The sequence below is a fragment of the Sodiomyces alcalophilus genome, assembly GCF_042370955.1.
Source record: "Sodiomyces alcalophilus JCM 7366 unplaced genomic scaffold ACRALscaffold_4, whole genome shotgun sequence".
Lineage (NCBI taxonomy): Eukaryota > Fungi > Ascomycota > Sordariomycetes > Glomerellales > Plectosphaerellaceae > Sodiomyces > Sodiomyces alcalophilus.
This window is the reverse complement of record NW_027263535.1, coordinates 4,644,027-4,658,025: the sequence shown is the minus strand read 5'-3', so window position 1 is coordinate 4,658,025 and position 13,999 is coordinate 4,644,027. Positions and strand designations below refer to the sequence as shown.

At 45.5% G+C, this 13,999-nt stretch overlaps 2 protein-coding genes across 2 annotated transcripts; one reads left to right on the top strand and one right to left on the bottom strand.

The window, feature by feature from the left end:
• Window positions 1-5,427: 5,427 nt before the first annotated feature.
• Window positions 5,428-7,291, top strand: ACRALDRAFT_1081827 (uncharacterized protein). The gene is made up of 3 exons (XM_071019221.1): window positions 5,428-5,656; window positions 5,729-6,265; window positions 6,337-7,291. Exons 1-3 carry the CDS (start codon window positions 5,652-5,654, stop codon window positions 6,710-6,712), a joined length of 918 nt encoding a protein of 305 aa, XP_070875257.1. The 5' UTR covers window positions 5,428-5,651; the 3' UTR covers window positions 6,713-7,291.
• A 46-nt stretch (window positions 7,292-7,337) lies between these two features.
• Window positions 7,338-8,532, bottom strand: ACRALDRAFT_210576 (uncharacterized protein; the record flags this gene model as incomplete). The annotated part of the gene is made up of 10 exons (XM_071023264.1): window positions 7,338-7,382; window positions 7,426-7,463; window positions 7,513-7,571; window positions 7,629-7,643; window positions 7,714-7,781; window positions 7,824-7,981; window positions 8,011-8,121; window positions 8,159-8,231; window positions 8,337-8,354; window positions 8,440-8,532. The coding sequence occupies 10 exons, from the start codon at window positions 8,530-8,532 to the stop codon at window positions 7,338-7,340; spliced, it is 678 nt and encodes a 225-aa protein (XP_070875256.1).
• Between the last annotated feature and the right edge of the window lie 5,467 nt (window positions 8,533-13,999).

Genomic DNA, 13,999 nt, shown 5'->3' with positions numbered 1-13,999 from the left:
ATCCGCTGCTTACATAAGTATTAAAGGTGAACGAAGGCGCTTTTCAACGTTGGGGGACGGGTGTTTCCGTTGACGACATGGTCCTGTTGTGGGCTTTTCCAGAGTGTAGCTTTGCGGGAACTCATGAACGCAGCTCACAGGTCTTGTAGTATTCATACGTATCGAAAGATTTGCTCTGTATGACGAGATTGAGATACCTATGAGAGACGGGCCGCCTGGTCCCGGCCCGCCGGCCGTTCATGCGCCAGTGACGGTGATCAAGACCTAGCGCTCTTCTTACCATAGCGGGGTTGCGATTACTCAGGACAGTGTTGACTATGTGGGTCAGGCGTCGGATACAACTGACTAATGAGGTACATACAATGTACAGTAGTGCCCATTCGTAGTTCATTGCCCATTGGCTGGGGAACGAAGATTGCTTAATCAGCATCCGGTAACAAGCCCGCTCTCAAACGGCTTTTTCCGTTTCTATTTCTTATAGTCAGTACGACGTAGATACATACGTACGTTGTACTACCACCTAAAGAAGACACCGGATGTACGTTGTATCGTCATGTTGTCTTGGGCGAAGGACTATTCTGGGAAACGGTCTGGTTATGTTGTCTGATTACTGCTTGGGATTCGTCGAGTAGCCGCCGCTTACTGAAGGCAACCTTTTACCAATGTAATGAGACAAGTGTGCTGACTGACCATCCCTCCTTGTCTGAATGTCTCGCAAATTAAAAAGGTGCTGGTGGGTGGGTGGTGCGTAAGAATCCCGCTAGGTGCCTGGTCTGTATGATGCCAAGCAGTCTGACGGTGGGAGACGTGGCTTCATGAAGGGCCGTCGATAAATATATCCAAGTGGGAAATGCATGTTTGATCTGCATTCGAAATCATACAAAGTACGTTTACACTACCGCCGTCAGGCAGTGGGATGCCCAGCCCAAGCAAGAAAACACTTGGCACTACGATGTGTAAGTTATATCTTCGACGTCAAGTCATGGATTACACTGAGATCCGGGCGTGCTGGGAGCCTTGGGAGTTGACGCTGTTGACTTTCTCGGCAAAACACCTATGAACCTGTTAATTCTCTCTGGTTAGACCTAGATGTACGCTGTATGTATATCGGTCGTCGCATCAAGGATGTTAATAACGCCACAGCAATCGGCAGAGGTGGAGGATAGCCGAGATTCGTCCGGGTCCCCATTTCCCAAGCTAGTGCTGAGTTGCTGGTCATGTGAGCCGGCAATGCAAAAGAATGCTGTTGAAGCCAGATGGCTAGATTGGAACTTCTTAAGAAGCTTGGCATTAATTTCTTCTCATTCTATTCTTTTCGCGGAACCAATCGCAACTGTATTCTTTTCGGACCTGGCTCCGAAACCCTTCTCCATCTGGCTGGGGGGCCCTCACCCCAAAAAATGGCAAATGCCGTGTCCTCATACGTCGTTTAAGTGCCATCATCGACTGCTAGTGTCTACGTACGTTGTATTTTCAGCACGCCCATCATCCACGGGTCTATCATGCACATCGGCGGGCCATGGCGGGGAAGTTCTTGATCTTTCTACCTAGGCAGATGACGAGACTCGGTGATTATGATAAATACAACCAGTGCCGAAATGGAGGTCTTCATACAGTCTACGTAAGTGTAGGCCGGGGTAACCAGGTAAATACCCTAGTGTCTTTTGTACGTTGTACGTTGTCCCTACATACGTTGTAATGGAAAACGACATGGAGACTAGGAGAACAGGCTGCGTCGCGTCTAGCTATCGCGTCTATCATCCGGTTATGGGGCTTGGGGGCTCTGAAATGAGAACACAGTCCAGTCCAATAGGGACCACTAAGCTCGGCATCCCGTTCCGTCCGAGAAGAACCCACCGAAGCCACATCACTCCCGATCGAGACTAGAAGGTGGAGGAACAAACTTGGTGGGTCGGTGTCCGTCGGGCATCCACTAGACGGGGTGCCATGTACAACGTAATACAAACTTTCCTCTCGACAAAGGCCCCAAGGCCACCGCACTGGGTCGTCACGAGAACCGTAACGGCGGGCGTCGTCGAGCACGAGCTTGTCTTGGTTGATTCCCACTTGCATGCTATCCCCGGCGACAGGGCGGGGCGCCCATTAATTACGTTTCGTCTCGTTGTTGTCCGTTGGGACTTTATAACTGAAGTGCCAGCCGCGACAACGGGCTTCTGGTACTTCCTATATATACGTACGTTAAAAAGAGTTAAAATATTAAGAATAATAATAATGAAACTCACAGAAGGGCGGAGCTCGAACGTTGTTAGGTAGAATACAACGTGTGTATAATATACATTGCAAATCAACAAGGGCGCGGTAGCTCATAGGACTAGGGCTCTGCAGTACGTTGTAGGTAAGCACTTAGGGCAGGTTTCAACTTTTTCGAGACAAGGGTAAGGGTGTACGGGGCCCGACCCTGGACTGTGTCACAGCAGTCCTCCTCCCGGTACATCGCCTGCCTCCAGGCATCGTCCTGCCAGCTTCTGTTACAAGCCAAATTCTGCCCCCCTTCGACGCAAGTCAATGGATATGGTGGGCCGTGGGCTCAAGGCGACTGGACAACTCGGGCCATGGATGTGAGAACAACCACATACAACGTACAACGTACAGTATGACCTAGGCTCGCTTCATGACGGGTGGACAAACTTGAGTGCAAGCCCAAAGGCTAGTACTTGGGTCATCGTGCCAGGAATAGACAATGTCAACCTGAGAAAAGTCTCACCATACTCGCGCTAATGCCGAACCGCCATTCACCCATACTGTCTAAGGGACCGGCGGCTCTCGGCCCCCATTCGGCAAGACATTCTGAATTGCAGTCAACTTGCGGTGAGCTGAAGGTGGGTAAGCGCGCCTTCTAAAGCGAGACAGCCTCTCTCCCGACAAAGTCGCTGATGCCCAATCCAGCATCAGCGGCCCCCTTTCTTTGCCCATGGGCAGTGGAATGCTAAGTGTGGAAATTACGCGTATTGTCTGGGACAGAACAGATAAACCTGGAGCTTGAGGCTGGTACTCGAATCTGACCCAGAGAAATGGATAGGACGGCGACGTCTCACACACTGTCTCTCATCACCTGGCACATTGCACCAGGTTGGTCCCCCCAATGAGGCGATGGGGCTTTGGAAAGAAAACCGCTAGAGGCCAGCTGAGGAGCTTTGGGGGCCTCTTTCCTGCCGAATTAATGAATATAGCAATTCACCCAATACTGCAGACGCTGCGCTGGGTTGGTGACACCAGGCCTCGTGGCTCCTTGGTTGACCAGGGGCGATAGAGTGGTTGCGAAGCGCTGCGCCTATACCCCTAAGTTTCTGCGGCAAGTAGGCGCAGTCTGCTCAAGACTGGTAACGTTGTGGCTGCTGCGACAAATGCACAAGCATGGCGCTGGCGCCCTGGTAAAGGGGGAGGCGTAGAAGATACGTAAGTTCGAAGAGTACGTTGTATAGGTAACCTTGGGTACGTCCGTTGTACGCTACCTACGCGGGCAGTGAAGTACAGTATGTGCACACCTCGGGCTTGGTTTCGCACTATGTAAGCGAAGACCCACTCTTTTATCTCTCCCGCGAGTACGGCCCGCTTCGACTACACTATTGTATGGGACACACAACCCACTTTCTTTGGAGCCATCCCGAACCCCTGCTATGTATTCACACAGTGACATGTCTAGCCCTATTTACAGTAGTGTACACCAATTTCCCGGTCCTCAATGGCTTTTTACTGGGGGAATTAGGTTGTAGGTACGTACTTCGCACTGTACCCACGGGTACTCCCCAGTGCTCACCTGTGCCGTTCGTCGACCGGTAAAAAGCATCTTGTAGTTGTACGTTGTATGTACGTCTTCTGCATGCAAATAAAGAACCACGCTGGATCCCTGTTCATAATCTCTCCTCTCCCCTCTCAATTGCTTCATTTAAGTACTCAGTACGCTGTATTCGTTGTACGTTGTACGTTGTATGTCGTCTCTTCGACCCCGACAAGCATGAAGATATACAACGTACATGCCAAAAATACATGCAGAACAGAACAAGCATCAGCAAGGACCCGCACTCTCCATCATCTCTGCATTTGTCATAAACCTCTTTTTTCTTCGCTGCGATCTACGTTGTACATACTTAGTACTGTACTTTCTACTAAAGTCCCGTCTGCATACAACGTACAACGTAACGAGGTTACATGCACCTACAACGTAGGCTCGGCTGCGCCATACTTACATTACAACGTACTTTATAATGAGTGCAGACTCGTAAGATATGCCCTTTTGTACTTTGCTGCCTTTGCCGGGGGCCTGGCTGTATTTGTCGACCGAAGCAACTGCCATGAAACGCATTGTACTCTATACATTCGAATTCGTCCACGCCACACTGCCACAGACTGCCGTTTTCTCGGCAGTGAGATGGGCTTACAATCATCTGTCTGTGCCACGGCGCCTCCCGCGTCGCCTCGTTCTCGCTCGAGGTATTATCCCGTCCCCGACTAACCGGCTTACCCCGAACCACACACATAGTATAGTACTGTCCTACTGTCTCATTTTCATACTTACATAGTTCCCCACGAATTTGACAGGTTTTAAGAAACAAGTAATTTGTCTTGGATGTCTATTCTAAGAGCGCGAATGTATTAACATACCAATCCCGAAGAGTACGGACCTACGAGTATAGGGCTGGCCTGGCCCTCCACGGCGGAGCCCAGCCTTACGACTAGGCTGCCTGTCTTCGGAGTCGTTGGAACCCTTTTTAGAACCGTAAAACGGGACGAAAGCTTCATATAGCTTAATAACTGGCCTTACAACGTATTGTCCTTGAGGGAACCGTCGGGGGCGGGGGAGGGCCCTGGAACCTAGGCATTGATATCCAGTTCATGGACTTTCTTGTTACTATTATTACTGTACTTCTACAACTTCGTACTCCGCGCATATACGTTGTACTGTATCTCGCTGTTCGCCCTCGGCGCGGCTCCACTAAGAAGGCAAATCCAGATCATACCCCTCACCCCCCCTCCCCCGGGGGTTCATCGTCTTACACCCCACTTCTCACCCCTGTCTAGCCCCTGCCTTGGCCCTGTACCGCTAGGGCTTTGCTTCTGGTTAAGGTCGTCAAGGCCTTCTTCCTCCCGTCTCTGATCCCTGTACCCACTCCACCCATACCGCGAGGGGACCCCTGCTGCGCATTTGCACATCTCATCTGTTCCTGAGCCCTTGTCGGCAGCTCTGGGGTCTTCTGTACCTCATCTTCTAGCACAAGGTCCTTTCACGGCAAGTGCCGTTCAAGTCTGGCCGATTTTCCGTCCACACCCATCCAATGTTGGCATCTTACAGGGCCCACCCGTGATATTCACTGCCTTCTTGTCATTTATACGACGCCTATCCCTCTTCCCTCCACGAGATATAGACTACGAATTCGACCTTCAAAACACCTCCAAGTTTCAACCAGTACACACTACTTCAACTTCCAAGGTCAAGCCGCCAAACTTGTCGCTTATCAGCCAACTTGTACATTCTGGCTTCTACTCCCCGCTAGCCAACGAAACGCCCACCAGGCCAGGCCGCCTCTGCCGACAAGCGCACACTTCAACCACCTTGCACATAAGCCTCAACACACCATCGGTATTTCTTATCCCCTAGGCCAACCAGGTTGGATATCTCACCGACAGCAGCCATGAGGTGAGTGAAGAGGGTTTCCATTCGTGTGACAAACTTCAGGCCGCGAACCGTCTGCTCACATGTTCTCTCTAGCTCCGCTGCCGTTCTTCCTTACGGCTCTACCTTGGCTATGGGTCGCCCGCCCTTTGCCTGGCCAGGACTGGGTACACCCGAGCCCAACAACCCCATTCTGGCCCAGAGCCTGCCTATCAGCCCCCCCTCAGACCCGAGTCTAAGCCCGCACAGCGAGACCCGGTCCCTCACCTCCAGTCCGCCTCGTAGCTTCATGACCGCTGAGCAGCGCGAGTTGAAGAGGAGGAGGGATCAGACGCGCCGCGAATCCAAAACTTCCGTCCGCGTCCAACGCGCCAACAGCAACCCATATATACACTCGCCTCCGATGACCATGCCCGACGTCACTGCCGCCATGGGTCTCCCCATGTATGCTTCATCGCCATCTCCCGCCTCCCTTCTCGATGAACCGACTTCGGCGATGCCTACTCCCACATACCTGCCACCTTACAGTCCGCCTATGCACGACCACGGCTTCCAGACCGGGTATCACGTCATGCCTCCAGGCTACATGGGGATGGACTTTTCGACGCCCTTTCAGCCTCCCACTCCTTACTCGTGAGTCTCACTCCACATTAGCGACCCTCTTTACCAAGGCAATGGCCGCTGACTTTCCATTCCCACTACAGCAATCGACCTTCTCCTATGCCCATGCCTCCGTCAGACCCAGCCATGATGTACGGAGCTCCGCCTGCGATGGCGAGTGGCGGTGGACCCTCCGACCATGGCCACGTGCGTGTGGTCCAGAGCAGGCCCAAGCCTCAGTGCTGGGAACACGGTTGCAACGGCAGGCAGTTTTCCACGTTTAGCAACCTCCTCCGCCACCAACGCGAGAAGTCGGGACAGGCTGCGAAGGCGACGTGCCCAAACTGCGGAGCCGAGTTTACGAGGACGACGGCGCGGAACGGCCACCTGCTGCACGACAAGTGCAAATCACGCCGAAACGCCAATAATAATAATAACGGCGGCAGCAACAGCAACAGCAGAAGCAATAGCAGCTCATAAGACCAGACCGAGGCCACCACCTCCGACTGAGACGCAACTTTGCGACCTTCACATATGTAAAACTTGAGAGGCTCAAGGGGGTTTCTTTCCGAGTTCATTGCTCATCCTTTGCCTCGACGACGAAAGACGAATATTATGGGATGCGACACATGAAATATGGGAAGGATTAGTAGTGTGCATCGGAAGCAGCTACGTGGTCCTTTTTCTTGGACTGCTATCAAAAAGCAAAGGAGTGCATATGGAACATGCACATTTGGGGGTTGGAGTTTTGCAGCCGGACATGAATACCTTGGTGTCGGCATATGCTTGTCCAATTGGGAGGTATTTTTTTTTCTTGACATTAGCGTTTGCCTTTTCCTTTTCATGCCTTTTTTTCCTTTGCTCTATTTTCTGTTTCCAGGACTTCTGTTTCGCTTCCATAGAATATGGCTATAGAAGGGAAGGCAAGAGCCGTCGACCAAGTCGACATGTGTTCTATACTTGGTGGTTTGAAAGCAAGACATGTCGTTTTAGAATAGAAAGCACAAGAGGGAGGGCTTCAGCCAATATACCCCGTCATTTCATGCACAATGCGTCGATGACAGTTGACTTTTCTATGTGTGGGCTTGATAATTCTTGACTCTGGTTAGAAACTTGGTGTTTCTTCGTCTCCTATGTCGGTCGCATGGTTCTTCCCGTGGTGTACATTGTATGTACGGCAAATACACGAGTACGCTGTACGTATTATTCCGTTCATCGTAAGCCGGCGCAGCTTTTCAAAGGTCTATGCATGTACGTTGTACGTTGTAGCGATATTGCACCAGGACCGGCGTAGAGCAGACAGGGGTTCTGCATCCATAGATCAGGACTCCTCCCAGCCCTGTCGGGACAGTTTACCTAGTTAGGATTAGTGTATAAGTCGTGACGGTCTGTGCACTTGTCATTGGGAGCGCTAATGGCCCAGAGTACCGCCGAACCGACTCCGATAACGCTAGAACGCTGGCCTTACTAAGGTGCCGCACCTCATCTGTCTCGTCTCGGAGAGGTCCTCAGACGTTCTTCCACTTCGACAACGTTGTAGGTAAGCTGTCTACATGTACATGGTACATGTACACCCTATGTAAACACGCACCCTTTCCCCTGCCTGACCCACTTTCCCGCTCACCCCGATCAAGCATGTTCCCGCCAGCCAGCCCGTTCCGTGTGGCGGTCGGCACATGGGGAAATGGTCAGAATCGGATATTGTCGGTATGTTGGTTTGAGTGGCTAGAAGTTCGCTTACAACGTAAACTCAGCTTCCGTCACTTGAATTCCCAGACTAGAAGGGGTCCGATGTGCGTATGTACGTTGTATGCATGCATGGCCCATTCTCCATGGAGTAGTATGAAGGTACTGCGTACCTAGGTACATATTCGTAGTGAAAACCGATACTGTGAGTGGTGGATTCACATACGTTGTACGTTGTACATGGCGATGTTCTTGACTTCGGGAGCGACACGACGGGGCTAGTGAGGATGGTGGGGTAGATAACGGGATGGATCTGTCCTTGTCATCATGCTGCACCTGCCTAAGAGGGGAGATTTGGACAAAACCACGAGGCTAGACGACCGGCAGATTAAATAAGAGATGCAAAAGGTCTCCTTACAGGGCCCAATGCGTCGACCTACAACGTACCGTAAGAACTCAACTAACTGAACTTTGAGCTAAGGATTTGATGCCCGTTTTCCCCATATATTCCCGAAGTCAACCAATAGGACTATGGTTTTTTCGATAAGGTATTCAGGCGCTAGTATGAAGTAGATGCCAGATATAATCTTGACGTGATACGATTGGTAGATCATGGTTTTACCTACCCGGGTTTGGGGGGGGTTTGGACATTATGTTAGCAGCATTGTATAAGCGTGTTTTGGGTGGATATATATTATAGTATATAATTCTTAAACCTTGAAATCGAGCTTAAAATATATTAGGCCCGTAATATTTCACTATTCGAAGTGTGTTTATACCTAGCATTTATCCTGATATACGCCTATTTTATAAGGAGATATGTGTCGAAGGAAGACGGATATTAAGTCGAAGATATATTAATAGGGAGGTTATTTCGCTTATATTCATAGTGTCTAAGCATATACCACGTCGGAAGAAGTCGTTATGTCTAAGGCAGAGACATCACGATAGTTCGCTAATTCTAGTAGTGTTAATAGATATTTAGTAAAAAGTATATCTATATAATAACGTATATTAGGAAGAGATATACCTTAGGTAAATAAGAGGTGCTAGGCGTGATAGAGTCTTAATTATATAAGGCGTCCTACGAATCACTTATTATAATGGACGGATATCGCCTATTCACTAGCTATCCAGTATAAAATATACTATAGCTTAGCATATATCTTAACTTTAGGATATGCCTACTTAAACAAAATTCAGATTCACTAACCGCTATTAGGTTTATATTATTATACTAATTATAAACCTAATTCTACGGATCTACCTAAACTCACCGAAGCCACTCACCGATAGTATACTAGTATTCACCTAGTTTAAATATAAGTCTTAGTCTTATCGAATATTAATTAGGTGGGGTTAGATTCGTCGAGGCCGAGAGATATATAGGCCCGATTCCATAATAGACTAAAAAGTCTAGGTAAAGTTTATTAGGCTTAGAAATGTATCGTAATCTCGGTAAAGGGACGAAATGTATAGTGGTAAGCCGGTGTAATTTAGGGAATAACGGTAAAGGAATAGCACCCTAATAGGTTCCGACCGATATCGTAAATATAAAAGACCCTATAATATATATCACGTTAATCGTCGGTATAGAATTAAGAGATATAGGGTAGAAAAGACTTAAATACCTTAAGTCTTATAATCGCCCGAGATACTCCTTAGTGAATCCGGTAAAAAAATTCACCTACGTCGTTGTCAGAATAACTTCTCGACGAAATATATACTGTAAATACAGTAAACCTTTAAGTAGGCGAAAAGAGCGGCTCGAGATAACGTGTTACGTATCTGCTATATAAATCACGGTTAATACCCTGCTCCTTAGAGCTCTATCTAACTCACGTACCTGGGTCTAACTTATAGGAACGGGAAATAGACGGGAAATATCAGGGGGGGCACTAGTAAACTTAATTTAAGGTAAGGTAATCTATATACGGATATTCGTACTAACTTACTAGGCGACGCGAATATCGAGTTAAAAGGTATATACCTTAGAATAGATATTAACCTAGGTAGAAGATAGGTAATAGTAGTATGCTAAGAAGAGATAGTATACTGAAAGGAAATATTAAAAAGATAATATTAGTATGCTAAGAAGATAATAGTATACCGAGCTAGATTATTAGATCCAAAATAAGATATAAAAAAAGAATACTAAAGCATAGTAAACGTTACCTGTTAGCCTAAAACGTGTCGGCGTGTAAAGTCGTGCTATAAAGCCGCTATAGTAGATAGCTAGAAATACAGGAGTCTAGGCTAGACTAGGAAGTATAATAGAGTAGAAACGGTTTGAATATTCTAGATAGTAAATAGAGTATAAAAGAGACCGAGATAGCTTATAATAAGAGCGTTAAAGCTTTACCGTTTATAGGATAGAGGCGTTGGATAGTGTGGATATGGATATGGATATGGATGTGGATATGGATATGGATAGGGATATAGAGGAATTCTGGATATTCTATTACCCTTTGTCTCCCTCGGAGAATAAACACGTTATTATCTGTGCGGGGTTATTTACTAACTCCCGGTCGGCTACTACAGGCTTATAACGCTACCTAAATATCCTTACTTAGCTCGGGAGACTACTAGCTTATAAATAAAATACCTAAGGCAAGTTAAGTAATTATACTAACGCGCTAAATATATTCTTTAGATTATTATATAGTGTTTAGGGATAGTAAATCTAGAGAAGATCCTACTGGATTCCTGTGTAGTTAGCTATTAACTACGTAAATTATATAAGTTAGGTTATATTTAGTAATAGATGATATTCCTTATTCTAATCTACCTGGTGAATCTAACTCGTGCTCGCCCCTAGCTATATAATATAAATATTAAATAGTATATAGAGTAATATCCTATCTTCGCGCTAAATAATCCATTCCTTATTAGGGTGTATAGCTAGGAGGCCGACGATAACCCTCGTAGATATTAACTTATAGATTAGGCAGCCTAGAATCGGGTCGGGAGGCGACTCGGTTATATATATATCGATAAAAGTGATGATAAGGAATACTCGGTATATTATTAATATACGATACGTAAATATACTATTAATATGGGCGATATCGCGAGGTTCTCTAGCCTAGATAAATTGACTAACAGAGAAGCAGACGTCGAGTCTAGTTCTAAGACACTAAATAGATTAGAAGAGAGTTAAGAAAGGTAAGCAGAAAGGTAGGTAACTTACGCCGTGGTAAATATAATCTTTATACTCTATCGAAGCGGCTTATTACCGAGAGAAAGGAGATAATAGATATTATACTAGTCGGTATAGGCTTTATAAAGCTAACGGCCGAATTTACTATCTATAGACTCTTTCTAGAGGCTGATAACTCTTATTAAGGGATCCTCTTATTCTAGCACCTGCCTCTGTTACTATAATCCTTATTACCTAGGTTAGCGATGCTTTTTATCTCCTTATAGGAGCCTCCTAGTAAGGAGTGGTTCCTCCCCCTTATTATCTCTTAAACTAATTTAGAGCCTGTTTTCGATCTTAGTAATAAGGATCGTGTAGTCCTGCCGGAACTAAAGGAAGGCAGCGTGTAATAATAGATTCGAGGCGGAGTAAGAGCCTAAGACCCTAAAGAGTAATGCCTTCCTTAGTTACTCTTGACGAGTTAGCGTGGTAACTGTATTTCGGTGGTTTATTCTTATAATATCGGCTTTATATTCCCTAGAAAGAAATAAATATAATCTAGGTTAGTATCCGAGTTAGTGAAAAAGAGTAAATAATTCTTGCTAGGATACCCACTTATGCTTGTCCTCTCTAAGAAGAGTGAAAACGTTACGGTAAATACTAAACGTCCTGGCCGTCTACTAGTGGTATAGGCTAATATATATGTTTAGGAGGCCCTTTATTCTATAGTAGGCGATAACCTTCTTTGATCCTTATAATCTCTCTGTACCTTATCCGTTGTTAAAAAATCCCGTAAAATTAGATCCGGCGGTGAAGTTCGTGAGTGCTATAAAGTGGCTTATTTAACTCTTATTCTTAGGAATAGTCGCTAGGTAAGAATACGCCCGATAATACTCTGTGTTAGTAATAAATAATATATAGAATAGGTATAGAATTCACTAACTTACCTTAATACCCTTTTACCCTAGATAACTGATTCTGGTAATCCTTTATAGTATAGTGTAATAGTAGCTAGAAGGCCTTTTGCCTAAGCATAATAACCTTAGTGAATTCTAAGCGGTTAAGTGGTGGTGGTCGGCGCCTATAGACTTATAGATTCGACTTAGCGATTACCCAAAATACGGTGATAACTAAGTCCTTAGAACTAAGATTCACTAAATCCTTAACGTAGAAAGCGAAGTAGTTTCTTACTTCTAATTTAATAGAGGAGGCGAATCGTGGGTTTAAATACCGTGACCCTAACTAATATCGAAGGACTACTAGAGTTATAATAGATGCTATACCGTATTTAGTGATACGCTAAGAATCAAGATACGTTAATAGTAACTAAATATAATAAAAGCCTAGCGGGAAAGGGAATCGTTAAAAGACCTTAAGGAAGTCGTGGTGGAATACGGGTTTAATAATATAATTAACTAGGATACGATACGCTTGTTTTACTAAACTGGTTTATTCGGAATACGCCGTATTAGCTAGTCGTGTCCTAAAGAGATCTAGAGCGGGTGACTATAACGATATAGCCTGTATTATTAAATTATCTTCTCGAAGACCTAGCGCCTTAAAGGCTTCACCACGAGCAGTAACGCCAGGAATCGCGCTAGCCCTCTTACGCTTAAGCTTTATATGCGGATAGTATTGTCCGTTAAGGGAGACGTTAAAGCTTAAGTCTAGCCTTTTGGTATCCGTAATAAGGCAGTCTTGGTATAGTAGCTTAGCCCTCTAGGAGAGGTATCCAGATAATTCTTATTACTATATTATATTACTAATAAAGTAAAAGGGAAATACGTAAACGAACCGACTCTATCCCTGGATAGTAATAATATAACCCCGATCCAGCTTAGTAAGATATACGAGGCTTGTAAGCGCCTCCGAATAGTTAGAACCGAATAGCGTAAGGAGAATTAGGAGGATACTAGATTATCGTGAACCTATAATATTTAGCAGGAAAGCTAGAAGGCTATAAACTCCTAGGATAGATCGGTATATATTCCGGTATATACTAAAAGTATTATAGAAGCATTTCTATAGAAGTAAAAGAACCGGCTATAACGTAAACTTCTTGGTAAACCACTAGCGCCCGTATATCTTTAGTTCCAGTTCGGCTCGGTGCGGGTTTAATATTATTAAAGGCCGGAATACCGAATACTTATAATCCAGGATATACCGAATAATAATAGGCGATAACGATAAAGGAGTATGTGTTACTAGGTCCTAGGGCCTATAAGTGTAAAAGAGGTAAGGCTTAATTCGTTTAACGATATATCGGCTAGGAATTCTAAACTCGAATCCTTTATAAAGCACTATCTCTTACTAGCCAGGATACCTCGGCGTAAATAGAGGTAGCTAGGAGAACTAGTAAATATACTAAGGTGGAATCTCTGCCGTAGGGTAAATAGGCTCGATTATTATAATATCTACCTCGGCGTACGCTTATCTTATCTCCGATATATCGATACCTAACTAAGTAATTCTCCTAGTATGCTTTAGGGCGGTGCTAGGATAGTAGCAGAGACTATCGTAGTACCGGTATTCGATAAAGTCTAATAGGAATATAGGTAACTTATCGGGATAATAGTGGAAATGCCCTGAAGTTGTCCGGAGTGATTCGCCCTATACTCTCGTCTCCTATATCTTAGTATTATCGGGATTGAATTTCGCTATTCCTGTATATATATGCTTATAAATCTAAGGAGAGCTTACTATTATCTTAAGTATATACCATAGGTCGAAGGAAAGTATATCCTTAGTGTAACTAGCGCGGTTAGGAAGTTTAGTGATATTAAGATTCACCGTCTTTTTTCTTAAGGTGCAGAGTGGTAACTAGGACTTGAATTTGTTAAGCAGAGTGTCTTTTTCTTTGGGTAAGGCTCGGATCTTGTCTATTAGTGAAGTCTAAAGAATTTTATAAAGAGAGCGCTATATAGACCGACTAAGATTTGCCT